The sequence below is a fragment of the Phoenix dactylifera genome, chromosome 9, assembly GCF_051530095.1.
Source record: "Phoenix dactylifera cultivar Ajwa chromosome 9, Ajwa_hap1_PhDact_Kaust_v1.1, whole genome shotgun sequence".
NCBI classification, from domain to species: domain Eukaryota; kingdom Viridiplantae; phylum Streptophyta; class Magnoliopsida; order Arecales; family Arecaceae; genus Phoenix; species Phoenix dactylifera.
Window position 1 is genome coordinate 18,679,333 of NC_143198.1, and position 21,285 is coordinate 18,700,617.

The 21,285-nt window shown below is 39.9% G+C and overlaps 2 protein-coding genes across 2 annotated transcripts; both read right to left on the reverse strand.

Moving 5' to 3' along the window:
* Nucleotides 1-15,330: 15,330 nt before the first annotated feature.
* LOC148702479 (uncharacterized) lies at nucleotides 15,331-16,551 on the reverse strand. The gene has a single exon (XM_088705205.2). The coding sequence runs from the start codon at nucleotides 16,549-16,551 to the stop codon at nucleotides 15,331-15,333; it is 1,221 nt and encodes a 406-aa protein (XP_088561331.2).
* Nucleotides 16,552-17,852: 1,301 nt separating this feature from the next.
* Nucleotides 17,853-20,833, reverse strand: LOC103719083 (protein RICE SALT SENSITIVE 3-like). Its single transcript, XM_008808155.4, has 7 exons — nucleotides 20,325-20,833; nucleotides 20,179-20,229; nucleotides 19,937-20,065; nucleotides 19,466-19,571; nucleotides 19,143-19,184; nucleotides 18,966-19,022; nucleotides 17,853-18,854 (listed from the first exon to the last, which is right to left on the reverse strand). The coding sequence occupies exons 1-7, from the start codon at nucleotides 20,459-20,461 to the stop codon at nucleotides 18,045-18,047; spliced, it is 1,332 nt and encodes a 443-aa protein (XP_008806377.3). The 5' UTR covers nucleotides 20,462-20,833; the 3' UTR covers nucleotides 17,853-18,044.
* Between the last annotated feature and the right edge of the window lie 452 nt (nucleotides 20,834-21,285).

Genomic DNA, 21,285 nt, shown 5'->3' on the forward strand with positions numbered 1-21,285 from the left:
TTTACATGATGCCGGTCTAGCTAGAAAATTACAATTGAATGAGCTTAATGAGATTCGCAGAGATGCTTATGACAATGCTAAAATTTGCAAAGAACGAATGAAGATCTTACATGATAAATCAATTTTAAAAAAATCTTTTGAACCTTTGCAAAAAGTTCTTTTATATGATTCCCGCTTACATCTGTTTTCTAGTAAGTTGAGATCGAGATGGACAGGTCCTTACATTATAAAAACTGTTTTTCCACATGGGGCGGTTGAGATTGAGAATCCACGGGATGGTAGAATTTTTAAGGTAAATAGACACAGGTTAAAACCTTTTCTTAAGAATTTTGCAGATGAAGAGGACTCCTTTTTCTTGGGGGAACCTTCTTATGACTGAGCATGAAGGCAAAGGTATGTGTATATTAGTTAGAATTATTTTTTTCTAGTTTTGTAGGTCTTATTTTCTGGATATCAATAGCTCAAGGTATTCCTCTTCTCTCCAATATTATTTTCTCTACTGTCTCTCATATATAGTTTTCTTGTATCTATTATGTTGAGGACAATGCAATGTTTAAGTTGGTGGGAGGGAAATATTTTGCCAAAAAAAAAAACTTGTTTTTGCATTTGATTTATTCTATTACTTTCTTTTCTAAGCAAATGCACATGTATTTTCATATTGAGTTTGTGCAACTATTAAGGCAAGGAACACATGCATACTATGACTGATCAGAGACCTATTATTAGATCCCCGCATATGTACTTAATGATTATAGGAAGACCTTAGAAGTTCACATTTGTTTAATGCATTTTTATTAAGCCGTATCTGTAAAAGAAATACGAGTATCCTTGTCTGTACTATAAGGTTCACGATTTGGTTTTCACATAAAGATAGAGGTTGAATACCCTAACTAGATCACCTAAGTACCTTACGATCCAACCTTGGTTGACCTATAGTCACGATGCAGTCACGTATATAATAAAAATATCAATATGGTTCAGTCTACCTTCTCTTCTCTTGCAAAATTATTATAAAAAAAAAATCCTTATGATGATAAGTCTAGCCTCGTGGCGTAGTCTGGTTTGAGTAATTAAGTCCGAGGGGTGTTTCACCTAATGTCTTGAGCCAACTGGATCGGGGGTCATTGACTGAAAGCTCGCTACATGGACCTTACTAGAGCCTAATGGGGTTGGACAGCTGTAGTCGTCATATGTATTAAAAAAAAAAAGAAGCATGAATGAGTTGGTCAGGCTGAACTCAGTGACATGTGGTAATGGCTGGTTTGACTCCATTGTATTGGACCTCTGTGTACCTAGGTTGTTTAGTTGGGATTGATATCTTCTTCTTTATATGCGAACCATTCTTGACAAATTTAGACAACATGAGATATTCTGAAAATTTGATGAATCAGGCTCTAATAAACTGTAGTAAACACTTGTGAACTTGAGTAGTGCACCTAAAATTCAAGTGGTACCATGTTGTGGTGGAGGTATTAGTGCTTTAAGAAAGTTATGCTATTTTATGCACACTACACTTTCATATTTTTCATGCTTTGATAGTTTCCATGCTTGAAAATATATATTAATTAATTACATGTGTATTAGCTTAGAATTTATTTCACATTTTTATGTCATGATGTTTGTGGGTAACATCTCTGCAAACCCTCACGAGACAACACTCGTCCACTAGGGCAACTTAGGGGTTTAACGGCTTGTTGCACATGCTAAGTGCAATCGTGATTTCCTACGAAAGTGGGTACATATTTTAGTTTTACGTCTTTAGCTTTAATAAAAAGTCATAGGTTAAACCACCCCTTTTGCACTCTCATTTTATTATTTGCTCGTTGATTGCTAGAGACTAGCAATAAGCTAGTTGGGGGGTATGATGAGAGTACAAAAGTATGATCTACATACTACTTAAATTAGTATTATTGCCAACAGATAATGATATTATCACTAATTTAATATTATATTTTTGATTGGGTGCAAGTGATCATAAATCAAAGTTACAATGCGCATTTAGTATAAATTGGGCCTAGACAAATGCATAACTCAGACCACATACGCCCAACCTCGTCATGGTCTGATCGAACCTACCATTCATCAAGCACACTTCCACTCGAGGGATATATGGCAGCCATCCTAAGGCAACGTGCAATGGGACATCCGAGGGCTTAGATTTATCAAACCGAGAAGTTCCAAAAGGGAAGAAAGTGGCCACATCAGCGATCATCCCGTGATCAACGAGTCACCTCCACGGCGTCCGAGCTTCTTCTCCCACGTGCATCTCCAGCATCCTGCGATCACCTCTCAGAGCTCAGGATCCCACGCTTCTCACGCAATCCATCCCGCTGCCAGTTCTTCAGCCATTCCATCTCCGTGTCAAAGGATCCTACACGATTCCAGCCGTCCACGATGCTTTCGGATCTGCATTCGTTCATTTCCTTCCGCGTCTGCGTCCCAGCGCATTCATAGCAATGGATTAGCGGCCTCTTGTTCGGGCCCCATTCTGCTTCTCCCGAGCATCCCAAATTCCTTCAATCATTCAAACCCCAGCTTCATGCATCCGTTCAAGTCCGCGGCCTCAGCAGGACCCGCATCCAAGCTTCCCGCGTCTGGATACTCCGCATCAACCTTCTTCTTCATTCGATCCTAGCCTCCCGTGAAGCATCCCAGCCGTCCGTGAAGCGTCCTCCGTGTCCCAGATCCCCTTCTTCCACCCATTTCACGCGCCTTCCAGCACCATCCGCGATCTCATCCTCCCAGCTTTCCGTGGCCAAAGTGAGGATGATAGTGTTATTTTGATGATTAACAAGCAACAATCAAGATTATGTTATAAGTTAATTCGATTCTTTATTTATAAGTCTGTTACTCTCAGTATATTCGTATAATTATATAAAGATGCATCTCATTGTTTATATGGATGAATCTAACCTTGAGTTGCAGCAAAGTGTGGTTTGAGTCGACCCCAAGGTTGATTGGTCGACCCCGGCACAGCAAGAAAGCATCTGGCACACTTCTGCAAAAATGGCACGGATGAACAGTAGTTGGGTCGACCCAAGGAAAGCATGAGTCGACCCAAACCTCAAGCCTCTCAAGCCTCAAGAAAACAGTTCTCTGGAAACACTAAGAGGGGCGACCCAAGAGGAAGTTGAGTCGACCCAAGCTTGAGTCGACCCAAACACTGAGAGGGTCGACCCAAAGGCAATGACAGAATACATGACAGAATAGGTTCTCTGGAAATCCTGAGAGGGCCGACCCAAGTGAAAGTTGAGTCGACCCAACTGAACCTTGAGTCGACCCAAAGAAATGTTGAGTCGACCCAAGTGAAGGAAGGCTGAATTACAAGTTTCTGTGGTTCTGAGAGGGTCGACCCAAGGAAAGGTTGAGTCGACTCAAGTGAAAGTTGGGTCGACCCAAGGACAAGTTGAGCCGACCCAAGCACGGGCAGAAGCATAATGGCTAGTCTGCAGAAGTACTTTTTGTCCTTCCAATTGTGAGTAACGTCTAGTTTTTGAATTCTAACCATTGGGGCTTGTCCAATGGATGAAGGAAACTATTTAAAGTGGCATTATTCATCAGAGAGAACATGCTTTTGCAAAATATCAAAGAGTACACAAGAAAGACAAAGTGCCCTAATCTTCTTCATCCAAGTGCTTCATTCAAGAGTCAAAAGAAAGTGGTTGAGCAGATTCCAAGAGTTATTAAGAGCTCCATCCACCCTTGAAGAGTGAAGCATCCTTGACAAAGAAGAGAGAAGTCACATCAAGCGATAACTATTCTCTAAACTCTTTTTTATAGATTATATTGTTATATTTGCTCATCTAGGAGCTTAAATCTTCTTACTTCGTTTATTAAACTCCTTGTAAAGGTTAGTTGGTAAGCCCGCAAAACCAACGGTGTAGGTTGATTGGTGAACCCGTAAAACCAATTGTAAAGGTTCGTTGGTGAGCCCGAAAAACCAACATAGGTTCGTTGGTGAGCCCGTAAAACCAACATAGGTTTTTGGTGAACCCGGAAAACCAAAGTGTAAAGATTTTTGGATTGTGAGTCCGGAAAACAATCCAACTGTAATCCGCGGGATTATAGTGAATTCCCAAGGGTCGCTTGGGGAGTGGACGTAGGTGCTTAGGAGAGCACCGAACCACTATACTTCTTGTTGTTTGTATTGTGATTTGTTTTAATTCCACTAACTCATCAATTAACATAAGTAAGATAGTTAAAATTAAGAGAAACCAATTCAACCCCCCCTCTTGGCTTGTCACCTTGGGTAACAAGTGGTATCAGAGCAAGGTGCTCCAATAGTACTTATTGATCTCACAATCAAGAGTTAAAGATCATGACAACCCAAGTGGGATGTTCTATGAGTGAGGAGCAATCCATAAATAGACCTCCTCTATTTAATGGCACAAATTACACATATTGGAAAGCTAGGATGAGGATATTCATTCAAGCTTTAGACTATGAATTATGGTACATTATTACTAGAGGACCTCACACACCCACACTTAATATAGAGGGCACTATCATACCCAAACCAAAAATGGATTGGAATGAAAGTGATAGAAGATTAGCACAATTAAATACAAAAGCAATTAATGTACTTTACTGTTCATTAGATGTAAGTGAATTTAATAGAATATCTACATGCATCTCTGCAAAAGAAATTTGGGACAAACTTGAGGTCACTCATGAAGGGACTAATCAAGTTAAGGAGTCAAAAATAAACATATTAGTACATAAGTATGAATTGTTTAAAATAGAATCCACTGAGTCCATAACTGATATGTTTACTCGTTTTATTGAAATTATAAATGGGCTTAAGAGTTTAGGAAAGTCTTATACTAACTCTGAATTGGTGCAAAAAATTCTCAGGTCTCTACCAAGAGTTTGAGAGGCCAAGGTAACTGCAATTCAGGAAGCTAAGGACCTCAACACACTGCAATTAGAGGAACTTCTAGGATCACTCATGACCTATGAGTTGACCATGAGGCAAAATTCAGAAGATGAGGTCAAGAGAAGAAAGATCATTGCCCTAAAGTCTACCACCCCTAAACAACAAACTGAGTCGGAAGATTCAGATGATGATGATGAATTTGATGAAGAAGGAATGGCTATGCTTGGAAGAAAATTCAGAAAATTTATGAGAGGTAAGAATAGATTTCATAAAAAGAAACCCTTCTTCAAAGGTAGCTCAAGCAAAGAAAAGGGTAAAGAAAAGAAAAAAGAATCACCTATTTGTTATAAGTATAACAAGCCCGGGCATTATAAGATAGATTGCCCGGAATTAAAGTGGATGGCAAGAAAACTGAAAAAGAAGAACTTCATGGCTGAATGGAGTGAAATTGAGGAGTCAAGTTCGGAAGAGGAAGATCATCAAGAGACGGCCCAAATATGTCATATGGCCAATGACGATGAGGTAGATTCTGAACTTGAATGTGATTTTACTGTTGATGAATTACATGATGCATTTTTAGAACTCATGGAAGAACATAAAAAACTAATTAATAAAAATAAAGTTCTAAAAGAAGAAAATCAATCTCTTATCAAAGATAAGGTAAAACTATCTCATAACTATGAAACATTAAGTAGGAAACTCACAAATGAAACCAAGAATCTAATTACTGAAAATGTCAAGTAAAAAGAAGATGCTGAAAAATATAAATCCTTAGTAGATAAGTTTACACTTAGTTCTACCAAATTAAATATGATTCTTGATAGTCAAAAAGCTGTATATAATAAGGCTGGATTAGGATATAAAACAAATAGGAAACAAAAATACTTTAAGAACATTTTTGTAAAAGCTAAAAATGAAAATATTACTTGTCATTGCTGCAATAAATTAGGACATAAAGCATATGAATGTAACTATAGAAAGTCCAGTCAAAACAAATTGAGTAATAATCATAAGCTCAAATTCAAGAAAGTTTGGGTTCCAAAAGGAACATCAAGTACTAACCCTAAAGGACCCAACATAGTTTGGGTACCTAAAGCTCTTTCTTGATCTTTATTGCAGGGGTGTCTTGCAGCTAATAAAGTGGAAAAACGATGGTATCTAGATAGCGGCTGTTCAAGACACATGACCGGTGACGTAGATCAATTTGTCACCTTGGAATCTAAGAAGGGTGGAGTAGTAACCTATGGAGACAATGGAAAAGGGTATATCATTGGAAAGGGTAAAATTTTCATTACTCCATCTACTTTCATAGAAAATGTCTTATTAGTTAAGGGTTTGAAACATAACCTACTTAGCATAAGTCAATTTTGTGATAAAGGGTTTAAAGTCACATTTGAAGCATCAGTATGCATAATCACAAATCCTAAAGATAATAGCATTGTACTAGTAGGACAAAGGCAAAGAAATATTTACATGGTAGATCTTCATGATTTAGGCAAGAAAAATGGATTATGTTTAATTACTAATGAAGAAAAAAAAATGAAACAAGTTGGCTTTGGCATCGTAGACTAGGACATACTAGTATGGAATTAATATCAAAACTAGTCAAGAAGGAATTAATAAAAGATGTGCCAGAATTGATTTTTGAAAAGGACAAAATCTGTGGACCATGCTCATTAGGAAAACAAACTAAATCATCTTTCAAATCAAAGAATATAGTATCAACAACTAGGCCTTTTGAACTCATACACATGGATTTATTTGGACCTACTAGAACTGCGAGTCTAGGAGGGAAGAAGTATGGACTAGTTATTGTAGATGACTTTTCAAGATATACATGAGTTTCATTTTTGGCACATAAGAATGAAGCATTTTCAGAATTCTTGAAACTTTATAATAATATCATAAATGAAAAGAAGCTCACCTTAGTAGCAATTCGAAGTGATCATGGTAATGAATTTGAAAATCAACACTTTGAAGAATTTTGTAATAAAAATGGTATCTCACATCAATTTTCAGCACCTAGAACGCCTCAACAAAAGGGGGTTGTTGAAAGGAAAAATAGGACATTGGCAGAAATGGCACGCACGATGTTGTGCGAGTCAAATCTTCCAAAGTACTTTTGGGCTGAAGCTATAAGCACTGCTTGCCATATTCTAAATCGGGTTTTAATACGACCAATAACCAAAAAAACTCCTTATGAACTTTGGAAGAATAAGAAACCAACTGCTAAATATCTTAGAGTATTTGGATGTAGATGTTTCATTTTAAACAATGGCAAGGAGGATCTAAGTAAATTTGATGCCAAGTCAGATGAAGGTATCTTCTTAGGATACTCCACATCTAGTAGGGCATACAGAGTATTCAATAAAAGAACTCTTGTAGTCAAAGAGTCAGTTAATATCATATTTGATGAGTCTGATAGTGAGTCTGCTAGGCAAGAAAATATTCTTGATGATGATACAGGAATTATTAACTTTGAAAAGTTGAATATTGATGACGTGCCAATTCAAGATAAGGGAGATGATTGCGTGCCACCACAATCTCAAAACTTGCCAAAGGAATGGAGGTATGCATATGGACACCCTAAAGACTTAATCATTGGTGATCCATCTCAAGGGGTAAGAACTCGATCCTCTCTTAGAAATTTAAATGATTATCTTGCTTTTGTTTCACAGTTAGAACCTAAGACTTATGAAGAAGCTGAAAAAGATACCAATTGGATAAATGCCATGTAAGAAGAATTAAATCAATTCAAAAGAAGTAATGTATGGACATTAACTGAAAGACCAAAGCATAACTCTGTAATTGGAACAAAATAGATCTTTAGAAATAAATTAGATGAAAATGGGTTAGTTATAAGAAATAAAGCTAGACTTGTAGCTAAGAGATACAATCAAGAAGAAGGGATAGATTTTGATGAAACATTTGCTCCTGTAGCTAGATTAGAGGCTATTAGATTACTTCTAGCTTTTGCATGTTTCATGGATTTCAAATTGTATCAAATGGATGTAAAAAGTGCATGTTTTATAGAGGAAGAAGTATATGTAGAGCAACCTCCTGGTTTTGAGAGTCATGAATTGCCAAATTATGTGTTTAGATTACATAAGGCATTATATGGATTGAAACAAGCACCTAGGGCTTGGTATGATCAATTAAGCAAATTTTTACTAAAAAATGACTTTAGTAGAGAAAATGTAGATAAAACACTGTTTCTCAAAAGAAAGGACGAAAATCTATTAGTGGTACAAATATATGTAGATGACATAATCTTTGGTGCCACAAATGATACTCTTTGCAAAGAATTTGCTGATTTAATGCACGGAGAATTCGAAATGAGTTTGATGGGAGAATTAAGTTTCTTTCTAGGATTACAAATCAAACAAACTAAAGAAGGTATCTTCATTCATCAAACTAAGTATACAAAGGAAATACTAAAGAAGTTTGGGAATGAAAATCATAAGGAAGTAGGCACTCCAATGAATCCTACTAGTAAGCTAGACAAAGATGAGAAAGGAAAGAGTATTAATATTAAGCTTTATAGAGGATTAATTGGATCCTTGCTCTACCTTACTGCTAGTAGACCAGACATCGTGTTTAGTGTAGAAATAGGTGCTAGATACCAATCAGATCCTAAGGAGTCACATTTAAGTGCTGTTAAAAGAATCCTTAGATATTTAAGAGGAATTACAAATATAGGATTATGGTACTCAAGAGACTCCTGTCTAGATTTGCTTGCATACTCAGATGCTGATTTTACTGGATGCAAATTAGATAGGAAGAGCACTAGTGGAACATATCAAATCTTAGGAAACAACTTAGTATCATGGTTTAGCAAAAAGCAGAATTCAGTGGCACTGTCAACAGCTGAAGCTGAATATATAGCTGCTGGCAGTTGTTGTGCTCAAGTACTATGGCTTAAGCAACAACAAGAGAAGCTACGGAGCCATCTACAGTGTCTCTACAAGGTGAGACACGTGTAGAGCCACCTCCTCCTCCCTCCCCTTCAGTACAACTTGCAAAGTTTGCGAGGAGACCGGTTACAATGGGGAGAAGGATCCATTCCGAGTTCTTGGATCAAGAAGGGTTCCGTTTGGGGGAATGGATCCGAAGGCAAGGATGGAAGTATCTCTGCTCCCTAGATGTGGTGATATACCCGGGACTAGTCCGGAAGTTCTACGCCTTCCTCAAAACTGGGATGGGAGGGCTCATATCGGAAGTTCGAGGAGTTAGGGTTCGAGTTTCCGAAGAGAGTTTGAGTGAGTTGCTTCATCTCTCCTGCGAAGGAGCAACTCCAGAAAAGCCAGAAAACAAGTTGAGAGCCCTGCAGTTAATTCTTGAGAATGAAGACTTCGACTTCTCGGAGCAGGTTATAGCGAGCTCTCTTTCTGCAGAGATGAGGTTGTTGCATAACATCATTGATAGGATTCTATTTCCGAAGAGCGGGAGATTTGATCTCATTACAGAGCGAGATCTAGTAGTGAAGGAGCATATGGATCATCCTACTGCACCTTCAGAGGCTGGACCATCATCATCTGTTCCTGCGGGAAACACAGATGAGTTCTGGAGTAGGATGACTGAGCTTATGTCAGCTCAGGCGAGGACTATCACTGATGAGCTGACGAGCCGACTAGATATCATGTCTGCTGAGATCAGTGATCTGAGAGAGCAGATAGGAGCTCTACGGAGAGAGAGAGACTCATGGACCATCTGTGCCACAGGCTGCTGAGTCAGAGATTTCGGCACAGAGTCATCCAGCTCACCGTGCTCCACGCCAGACTCAGTCTAATCAGGCTCGACCTCCCCTCGCCACTTATACTAGGAGGATGAGGACTAGATCACAGCCATTAGATACTCCCTAGGCTGATATTAGTATTTCTGTTTAGAGCCTAGGATATGTATCTAGTTCTCATATGTATTTTGTGTTGATCATGTATTTTAAACTTTGATTGAGGAACATTGTATTTGTTTTTGTTTTTGGCATTAATTGTACTAAAATATTCCTATTTTGATCAATGAAGTTTAAATATTTGTTAATTATTGTGTATATTCCCATGCACCTATTTGATGATAAAAAAAAGGGGGAGAAGTAAGGAAAGACAAATAAGTTGTGTAAGAAAGAGAAATAAGTTGTCAAACAAGTGGAAAATTATAATAGGAAAACATATACATTTAAGGGGGAGCAATTTGTAACAATGAAAATGATTAAATCTAAAATTTCTATTAAATTTCAGAATTTGGCACATACCTTTCACACCTCGATACATAATCTGAAACTCATGCTTTATCTCAAATTTTTGAAGTTTCATCTTTAATGAAATATAAATGAAAGGGGGAGCAATTCAAAAAGTCAAATTGGAAACATTTGGATGAAATAGGGGGAGACTTCACTCTCATATTTGAAAAGCTGAAATTCAGCAACTTGAGCCCTTTTAAAACTGAATTTAAGATAAGTATCAATAGGCTCATACTCTATATTTTGTAATCATCAAAAAGGGGAAGATTGAGGATGATAGTGTTATTTTGATGATTAACAAGCAATAATCAAGAGTATGTTATAAGTTAATTCGATACTTCATTTATAAGTCTGTTACTCTCAGTATATTCGTATAATTATATAAAGATGCTTTTCATTGTTTATATGGATGAATCTAACCTTGAGTTGCAGCAAAGTGTGGTTTGAGTCGACCCCAAGGTTGATTGGGTCGACCCCAGCACATCAAGAAAGCATCTGGCACACTTCTGCAAAAATGGCACGGATGAACAGTAGTTGGGTCGACCCGAGGAAAGCATGAGTCGACCCAAACCTCAAGCCTCTCAAGCCTCAAGAAAATAGTTCTCTGGAAACACGGAGAGGGTCGACCCAAGAGGAAGTTGAGTCGACCCAAGCTTGAGTCGACCCAAACACTGAGAGGGTCGACCCAAAGGCAATAACAGAATACATGACAGAATAGGTTCTCTGGAAACTCTGAGAGGGTCGACCCAAGTGAAAGTTGAGTCGACCCAACTGAACCTTGAGTCGACCCAAAGAAATGTTGAGTCGACCCAAGTGAAGGAAGGCTGAATTACAAGTTTCTGTGGTTCTGAGAGGGTCGACCCAAGGAAAGGTTGAGTCGACCCAAGTGAAAGTTGGGTCGACCCAAGGACAGGTTGAGCCGACCCAAGCACGGGCAGAAGCATAACGGCTAGTTCTGCAGAAGTACTTTTTGTCCTTCCAACAGTGAGTAACGGCTAGTTTTTGAATTCTAACCATTGGGGCTTGTCCAATGGATGAAGGAAACTATTTAAAGTGGCACTATTCATCAGAGAGAACATGCTTTTGCAAAATATCAAAGAGTACACAAGAAAGACAAAGTGCCCTAATCTTCTTCATCCAAGTGCTTCATTCAAGAGTCAAAAGAAAGTGGTTGAGCAGATTCCAAGAGTTATTAAGAGCTCCATCCACCCTTGAAGAGTGAAGCATCCTTGACAAAGAATAGAGAAGTCACATCAAGCGATAACTATTCTCTAAACTCTTCTTTGTAGATTATATTGTTATATTTGCTCATCTAGGAGCTTAAATCTTCTTACTTCATTTATTAAACTCCTTGTAAAGGTTAGTTGGTAAGCCCGCAAAACCAACGGTGTAGGTTGATTGGTGAACCCGTAAAACCAATTGTAAAGGTTCGTTGGTGAGCCCGGAAAACCAACATAGGTTCGTTGGTGAGCCCGTAAAACCAACATAGGTTTTTGGTGAACCCGAAAAACCAAAGTGTAAAGGTTTTTGGATTGTGAGCCCGGAAAACAATCCAACTGTAATCCGCGGGATTATAGTGAATTTCCAAGGGGTCGCTTGGGGAGTGGACGTAGGTGCTTAGGAGAGCACCGAACCACTATACTTCTTGTTGTTTGTATTGTGATTTGTTTTAATTCCACTAACTCATCAATTAACATAAGTAAGATAGTTAAAATTAAGAGAAACCAATTCACCCCCCCCTCTTGGCTTGTCACCTTGGGCAACACAAAGAAAGAATTCAGACGCAGCATTTCTAGCTTCCGAATCCTAGGAATTCCGGCTCAACATTCCGGATTGATTCCAAGCCACAGCGTTCGTGATTCACTTCCCGAATTTCAGCCATCCGCATGCAATCTTCCGTGTTAACAGCCATTCCTCCTTCCACAAACGTCTCAGCTTCCGGATTTGCAACCAAGATCCAGCGCGTTCCCAAGATCCATAGAGGGGGAGAGTTGAGGATAAGAGGTAGTCGGCTGAGAGGGGGAGGGGAGCTCGATCATTAAAATAAAAAAAAATAGAGTTGAGCCGGGCTAGGACGTTGTTCTTGTTCCCACACAAAAAACAAGAGAGGCTCTGCTTCCAAAAAGAAAAAACAAAAAAAAAGGAGTGAACAGGGGAGATATTCATGTCAATGGTTAGCTAACTCCATTGGTCAAGGGTGATGGAAGAACCCTTGACTTATTGCTCTCATGAAGTAGACTCTGAACTTTGGTTTTAATTGATTTACATATTATCATATGTTCTGATTCTCTCATAATTATTTATTAGATAGATTTATTATGGTTTATATTTATTGATGCATGAATTGCTTCGATATTTGATTTGTCGTAGACATAACCGGCACGATGAATGCTTAAAAGTTGAGTTCATGTATTCAATTGATTTATTCCATGATCAAAACTATTTTATTTGATCCTTAATCGAGAAATCGTCGAGTTTATTTGTTGAAAGTAATATTGTCAAGGGGGATTCCGGATCCCTAGCCATCTCCATTTTATCGAACTTAATCTATTAATTAGTTTTTCTAAACTTTTGTAAACCATCTAAAATCACATCTGAAATTAAACTGATAATTCATAGACCGCTCCCTGAGAAATCGACCTCGGACTCCCAAGTTTTACTGCTTATGCGATTCTCCTGCACTTGGGAGATTAGTTTTGCGAAAGCATTTTTGCAAAAGCACCACACACAATATCCCGTGAGAGACCGTCTTGTTTTTGGGCATCCAGCCCAATCAGAATCTGAATATGCTTAGATATTCAGTTGAGAGGATGACGAAAAAAATAAACCTTGGCCAGGAGATCCTTTGAGGTACCTCAGCACCCGGTGAGCAGCATCAAGATGGGGCTGATGTGGTTTATCCATATACTGGCTGAGGACTTGTAAACAATAAGAGAGATCAGGCCTTGTGATGGTAAGATACAAAAGCTTCCCAATAAGATGTCTGTAAACACTAGGATCAACAAGAGGTGAGTTTGAATCTCTAACCAATTTCTGCTCAATGGGAGATTTAGCTGGTTTGGCACCAAGAAAACTAGTTTCTGACAGTATGTCAAGCGTGAATTTACATTGACATAAGGAAACACCTTCACTTGATCTTGCAACTTCAATTCCCAAAAAATACTTGAGCTTGCCCAAGTCTTTAATTTTGAATCTTCGATCTATAACAATCTTCAAATCTTCAATTGCAGCAAGATCATTACTAGCCAATATGATATCGTCAACGTATACCAAGAGAGCTGTGAATGATGAATCAGATTGCTTTGTAAAGAGGGAATAATCTGCCTTAGACTGTATGAACCTAGTGTCCAACAGAAATTGAGAAAGTTTGAAAAACTATTGCCTGGAGGCTTGTTTCAGACCATAGAGGGACTTATTTAGTCTGCAGACCTTGGACTCTCCCTTACTAGCAAAATCGGGAGGAATCTTCATGTAGATCTCTTCATTTAGATCACCATAAAGAAAGGCATTGTTCACATCTAGCTGATGGAGGTGCCATTTGTTCACAGCTGCTACTGCAAGTAAAATTTTGATGGATGCCAACTTTGCCACTGGTAAAAACGTTTCAAAGTAATCGAAGCCTTCTCGTTGAGTGTATCCCTTAGCAACTAAATGAGCTTTCTTACATTCCACAGTGCCATCAGAATTGAATTTTATTTTGTAGCACCATTTGCAATCAATGGCTTCCTTGTCGTGTGGTAGATCCGTAACAGTCCAAGTATTATTCTCTTTAAGAGCAGCTATCTCTTTTGCCATTGCTTTCCTTCATTCAGGACACTGAATAGCTTGTTTGTATGAGGTGGGTTCAACTTCATTGCTAACAGCGAAATTGAAGGATTTATGTGATGGAGAGAGCTTACTGTAGTCAAGGAAGAGGGTGATGTCACACTCAGTACCAGTCACCATGGATTTTGATTGGGGAGCAGAGGGATTGGTGGCTAGTTGACAATAATATTGTTCCAGATAAAGAGGTCGTCTTCTGATCCTAGTTGACCTTCTAACAGGCTGAACAGTTGGCTCAGATATAGATTGTGAATTTAAGGGAGGTTCTATTGAATGTGGAGGAGGTTCTGAAAGATATTGAAGAGGAAAATTGTGATTAGATGGAATGGATGAAGTAGGAGTGTGTAACTGGGAATCTGAAGAGGAGTACACATCAGGGACAGCATTCGGAATTACACAATGGTAATCTGTGTATTCGGAAGTTAAGGAAGGAAGTTGCTTGAATGAGAAAATATGCTCATGGAAGACAACATTCCGAGAGACAGAAATGGACTTGGATTGCAAATTGTACACCTTATAATCTTTCATTCCGTAAGGATAGCCAAGAAAAACAGCAGATTCAGCACGGGAATCGAATTTACTTCTGTTTCGTGTAAGGGTAGAGACATAACATAAGCACCCAAAAGTTTTGAGATGATCATACGTAGGCTTTGATGAAAACAGGACTTCATAAGGACACTTATTTGACAACAAGGGAGATGGCATTCTATTAATAAGGTAGGTGGCTGTCAAAACACAATCACCCCAGAATTTAAGAGGGACATTCGATTGAAATCTTAATGCTCTTGCAACGTTAAGAAGGTGCTGGTGTTTTTGCTCAACTGCGCCATTTTGCTGGAGAGTTTCGACGCATGAGTGTTGGTGTATAACTCCTTTTGTAGCAAAAAATTCTTGAAGATTAAATTTAGTACCATTATCAGTGCATACAGCTTTGATATTGGTACCGAACTGATTCTCTACAAGGTTAAAAAATGATTGTATGAGGGACTGTGTTTGTGACTTTGAGTTCATTAAGAAGACCCAAGTTGACCTACTAAAATCATCAACTATGGTCAAGAAGTAATGAGAGCCGTCATATGATGGAATTGCAAAAGCCCCTCACACGTCACAGTGAACAAAAAAAGGGAACCTGGTTTTATTCAATGAAACAAGAAAGGATAGCCTATGTTGTTTAGCCAATGGACAAACAACACAATGTTGTAATTTGAAGCTTGCTACATCAGGGATGGAATCATGCAAAAGCTGCATCCTAGATGAAGATGGATGTCCTAGTCGGCAATGCCACAATTGGGCAGAAACTGCATGGACATGGTTTACAAGCTTTACTTTTGTTTGACTCATGATCTTGAACTATGTAGTACAAGCCACCCTTCTCCTTAGCCAAACCAATCGTTATTCAGGAGCATAGGTCCTGAATGAACAGGTAATCAAATAGGAGGATTAAACAGCATGGCGTCTGTTTAAGTAAAAAGCTGGCTGAAATCAAGTTGAAAGAAAATGAAGAAACAACCAAAACGTTGGTGAGAGTGATGTGCTTTGAAATCTTCACAATTTCTGTATGTGTTACAAGAACAGAGACTCCATTTGGAAGCTTAACAAATGTGGAAACTATAAAGGTAATTGCTGTTAGCTTAGAAGTTGAATGTACCATGTGATCCATTGCACCAGTGTCGATTATCCATTGTTTAGTATATGTAACGGAAGCAGAAGCTAAAAAATGAGGGGATGTACCTGCCATGTTGAGCCTTGAAGTTTCTACTTTAGAGGCATTAGATGATGAGACTGGTGAAGCAAATCCAGGATTTTGGGGAGTTGTGGAACTATTACTGTGACCAGCATCTGATGAAGATGAATGGTTGATCAGTGCTAGTAATTGCTGACATTGTTCTACTGTGAAAGGAAGCTGTGGAGCATTAGTGAACTGCTTTGATCCAGTCTGAGATGATGCTTGATTCACAGTGATTTGAGATCCTTTGTTCTTTGATTTATACCCTCGAGGATATCCATGTAACTTGTAGCATCTTTCTTTTGTGTGTCCAGTCACCCCACAATGACTGCACACAGATCGTTTCCTCCTTTGAAATTGATTTGCTCCAGCTCCATATTTGGCAAGAATTGATGGAGCGTTGTTATAATTTGTTCTGCCCAAAAATGCTGCTATATTCATGTTTGGATTAACAGGAGATGTGATCTCTCTTTGCTTTTCTTCTTGTAGTACAAGTGAGAATACCTTGTTAGTGGAGGGAAGAGGGTCTATTAAGAGAATTTGACCCCGAATTTGTGAGTAACTATCATTTAATCCCATTAGGAATTGCATCGTGCATTCTTGGTTTTGATACTCTATTAACTGTTTCATTGCTCCACAAGAACAGATGGGATTTGGTCTATAATTCCATAGCTCCTCCCAAAGACCCTTAAGTTTGGTGAAGTATGCGCTAACACTGGATTGATCTTGGGATAAAGAAGCAATGGACTTTTGAATTTGAAAGATTCTGGGTCCATTGCCCTGTGAGAACCTTTCCTGCAGATCATTCCAGATTTCTCTAGCCGAATTGATGTATAAAACACTATCAGCTAGCTCCTTTGAGATTGAGTTGAGGATCCATGAAGTGACCATGTCATTACATCGAATCCATACCGAGAGTAATGGATTGGATGGGTTTGGTCTAGAAAGTGATCCATCAACAAATGCTATTTTATTTTTTTCGCTTAAAGCCATTTTCATTAATCTGCACCAGCTTGAGTAATTTTACCCAGTGAGTGTTTGTGAGACTAAAATGGTACCTGGATTGTCTCCATGGTGCAAGAAGTACGGGCTTGATTGATCATCTGATATGCTTGGAGAAGAAGATGAGTGAAAAGAGTCAGCTGCAGCGTTAGCCATTGAAACTTGCTCTGATACCATATCAAAAATGAACTCCCAAATAGGGAAGATAGAAGGAGAAAGAAGGTATATCAAGAAGAAGGATTTCTGAAAAGAAGAAGGAATATGATGAGTGGAGGAACTCTTCTTTCATTTCTCCAAAAGTTAAAACATTACATGCATTGGTTCTCTATTTATAAACAGGGCCAGCTACTGTACACAGATGATGGAAACCTACCAACTAAATTCAGTTATCCTAACCAACTAACAGAATTCAGTTGTTAGTTGGCTTCCTTCTTGTCCACATCAGCTCCAGCTTGGCTCCAGCTTCTTGCAGCAGCCCACGTCAGTAATTGTGATGATGTATCAGTGGCGTATCTGGTGTATCAACTGTAGCTGAAACAGAGTAATGAACTGAGCACCTGAAGCAGTGGAGTAATGTGCCCTTCATGACTAATGGTTTTCAATAAGAAGTTTGTAATTTAATCATGATTATAAGGCTGTTCAATTCTTTGAATTCTTCTGATGCAGTCGTGCCATCAGAGAAGAATCACACTGTATACATTCATTTGAAGACCGCCGCTGCAATATTTTTACTCATGCATATAAAATACAATACGAGTTTGGTGGTTGGCCATGCATTCAAACCGGACATCTCACATATCTCGCAACAAGGCATCAAGGCATTTCCTCCTCAGAGTTTCCATCAAAACTCAAACACTCAAGGGAGAGCTGATCCGCGCAGCCACGGTCACATCCCATGGCCTTGCGCATCCTTTAGTTCGCAGGAACCTACAAACTAAATCGCATCCAACTCACAAAGCGCACCTAGGCATAGAGATAAATTTTCTTCCATTTTATAGATATCATGTGGCTATCACTCACCTTTCTTCTTAAAAATAAAAGAAAAAATGGTACTTTCTTTTAGACATCCACTAGGATGCCAAAAGGAAAATTGCTTGCTGGATTCCAAATCATGCGTCTCAGTACGTCCCCACAGACATGGTACTTAATTACTTATTAGTCGTTGTCACATCAGCAGATCTAGTTATATGTGCAGTCCAAACATTAGAGTCCAGCTAGCATTATTCTGAAGGGTGGTATACAAACTCTTGCACAGAGAAATCTGCAGGTCATATCAGAGAGATTAAACGTAAGTCACGGTTGACATGCAACAAGCACTTGAAGACGAGGGCATGAGGTTCATCTCTAGGTCAGACCCTCCTCTCACACTTCCACCTCTCGGATTAATCCAAGAAGGTCTCCATGATGTCTGAGTAAATCCCTGACTCGGAGCTCCGGTACTCCATGGCTTGAGGTGCTGCTGCATGGTGATGATCCAAAGAAGACGACGATAAAGATGAAGTCATTCTTGCAGGCAATGTGAAGCTCCTCTTGAACTTGTTGTTCTCCATTTTCCTTGCTTTGTTGGAGTGGCTTTCCAAGCTCAAGTAGTCATCTGTGTTGCTAGCGCCGAGCGTGGCACCGGTTTCACCTCTGTTTCCATGGCTCTGGAAGTTGGAAGCTTCGGCAGCAGCCTTCATGTCATCGGCGATGTTCATAGGAGAACCAGCAGTCGGATTCTTCGCGGTCATCGTAAGCGGGTGTTGTTGGGCTGGTGGCTTGCTGCCCAGTCCCTCAGCGCCGAAGAGAAGCTTTGCTTCGTCGGCTCTTCCGGTAAGAGCGGTGAAGAAAGATAGCCCATTTGGCCATTTCAGGTCGGACTCGTGGTCGGCGATCATGTCATCCATCGGGGCGGGCTCGGAGGAGTGAGGGAGGAAGAAGAGCTGGGTGTCATCTTTGTTGTTTGGAAACCCAATCCTGGGCGAAGGGTGGAAAGCCGGGGGAGCGATCGGAGATGTGGAAGGGAGCGGCGGGTGGCTCCAGTTGAAGATTGGAGGCGGAGGGCGAGTGGGAGGTTGTTTGAGTGGCGTGGGCGACGAAGGTGAGGTATTCCTGGAGGAGGAGAAGAGCTGGGAGAGGAAGAAGCCGGACTGGTATCCCAGTGATTCAAACATGTGCCTCATTCTCAGCACAAAATGCAAGTCCTCGGGTATCTGACATGTATGCAAATTCGAACAGAGACAACCATGTTAAGATGACGTAGTTCTTGCAACATGTTGAATCCTTCCATAGAAGACAAAACAAAGGAAATACACAAGACTCACAATCTTACAAGAACCCAGCTGTAGAAGGCCATGGCCAGCTTGAATCACAGCTATAGTCTGTTCGAAAGGACAGCCCAAAAAATAAATAAATAAATAAATAAAGAATCAACTCAAGTAATTAGAGGAAGACATCAAAAGGGGGAGAGAAAATATTAGAGAAAGAAGAATGAGATTTACCTGAATTCCGGATGCAAATTGATCAGTCCATTCAGGAGGAAGCTGCAGTTACCCAGAAAATGGAATAGAAAATTCAGGAATAAAGTTGTAGCTACTGTGAATCTGTGGTCATTATTATTGTTATTCATAACGATGGTTAAGGAAAAAGATAAGAACTGTGGAGGCATCAAATTCTCTCTCTTTTATTGGTACAGATCTGTGATGCAATGACTGCAGGGCTGCTCAGAAACACCTCATCATCTCTCTCTCTCTCTCTCTCTCTCTCTCTTTCTCCGAGGTGGGTGGTAAAAAAGCAAAGCAAAAGAAACAGTTTTAGGACATACAGCATCAAAAGAGCTCTGCCAGTAGTTGTTGATGTTGGGTTCGCATTCAGAAGGTTCTTTGAAAACCCATTTGTGACACTTATCAGAGGCAACCTTACCCATCAATCTGTTTCAATCAATCAAATCGCCCATTCAGAATCAAGTTGAAAGAGGCAAAGGAGGTGTTCGGACAAAAAAAAAAAAAGAATGAAAGAAAGGAAAAGAAAAGAACAGGAGAAAAACTAGAACAACTAACACCTGGTCCAATTTCTAGCGCTATATATCTGTTCCACAACAATAACTACAAACTAAGAGTGGCCATCTAGTGCTCACTTAATCCAAAAGGGATTTCTGAAAGATGAACAATTTGTAAAGCAATTAAAGAGTTTAAAAGGAATAAAGAACGGCAAAGCTAAAAAATGAAATATTTGTAACACCGGTAGTATTTATTCCTCCTCAAGTAAAATTTAACAACACCTACCCAGTACCCACCCTTCTCCATAATTATACAGCTGAATGGACATCTTGCTGAAGGCCTTCCTGACCGGATCCTCACCGTCGATCTCCTCCAAGCACTCCGCCACCCTCGACCGGCAGAATCCATCCTCCCACATCAGCATCCTATCGCCACCCAAACAAACAAACCAATCAAAACCACCACTCCAAAAAATTTCCACCATCCTTCAATCTAATTCCAGCCAAAGAAAGAGTTATAGACACAGAAAACAACTCACAAGCTGCCATTGTCGTCTCCCACCTTGCAGCCGCTCCCTCCTCTGCACCGCCTGCAGAAATCAACAACACAGTCACAGACTTTAGAAGAGGAAGGGAAACCAATGGAGAGTTAAGAGTAGAAGAGGTAGAGAGAAGGGGTGTGCACGGTCGAGGACGGATGGTCCAGAAGACGGAGTAAGTCCAGTCCGAGCTGAGGCAGACGTTCCTAAGAGCCTCGTGAAGCGCCATCATCCCGAGCGCCTCTTTGCTCCTACCATCGCCTCCTGCGCCCGAGCCCACCATCTTCTCTCTCTAACTCTCTAAAACTCTCTTCCTCTCTCTCTCTCTCTCTCTCTCACTCTCACTCTCACTCCTTGGCGTGGATCCTTTTTTCCCCCTTGGAACCGGCTCTTTTGATTTTATCTCGCGCATCCACAGTAAAACAAACCCCACTCCCACGTTAGCATTAGCAGGTAAAAGATAGCAGCTGGGCCCCTTGACCCTTCTCCCGTCTCTCTCTTTCTCCGGCGTCTATCTATATATTATTCCCCACCCCCTTCTTCCTTCGCTGCAGTGGTTCACATTCGCGCCACCAGCCTCAGCTTTTCTGAAGGCAAGAAAAAGACTGAACTAAGAAGAGGAGAGAGAACAAAGGACAGGGGGCCAGGGTGGGAGGGTGCAGGGCGCCTTCATGTAGATTTTGGCTACTGTTTTCCGACAATAAAAAAAATGACATCTGGTGTACAGCTTAGTTCTTTTTTCCCCATGGGCAAGTGGTCTGAACCTTACCTCTATTTCCTATAATTACAAGAGCAACTAAAGGTAACCAAGGGAAATAATCGGAAGACATCGAGGGCAATTCAGTAATTCTGGTGGGTGGAGGTAACAAAAAAAATAAATAATATGGGTTTGGGAGAAGGCTGGCTCACGTGTGCACGTGCCGGTGCAGTGGGGCGGTGCCTCGTGAGACATAAATAAGGAAAAGAAAACAGAAGAAATGGTGCAGAACAGTGATTTTTTAATTTTTAATAAAAAAATTAAAGAGGAGGAGGAAAAAAAAGAAAGAGAGAGAAATGAAGTGATGGAGAGAGAGAGAGAGAGAGAGAGAGAGAGACGGGGGGGGCTTG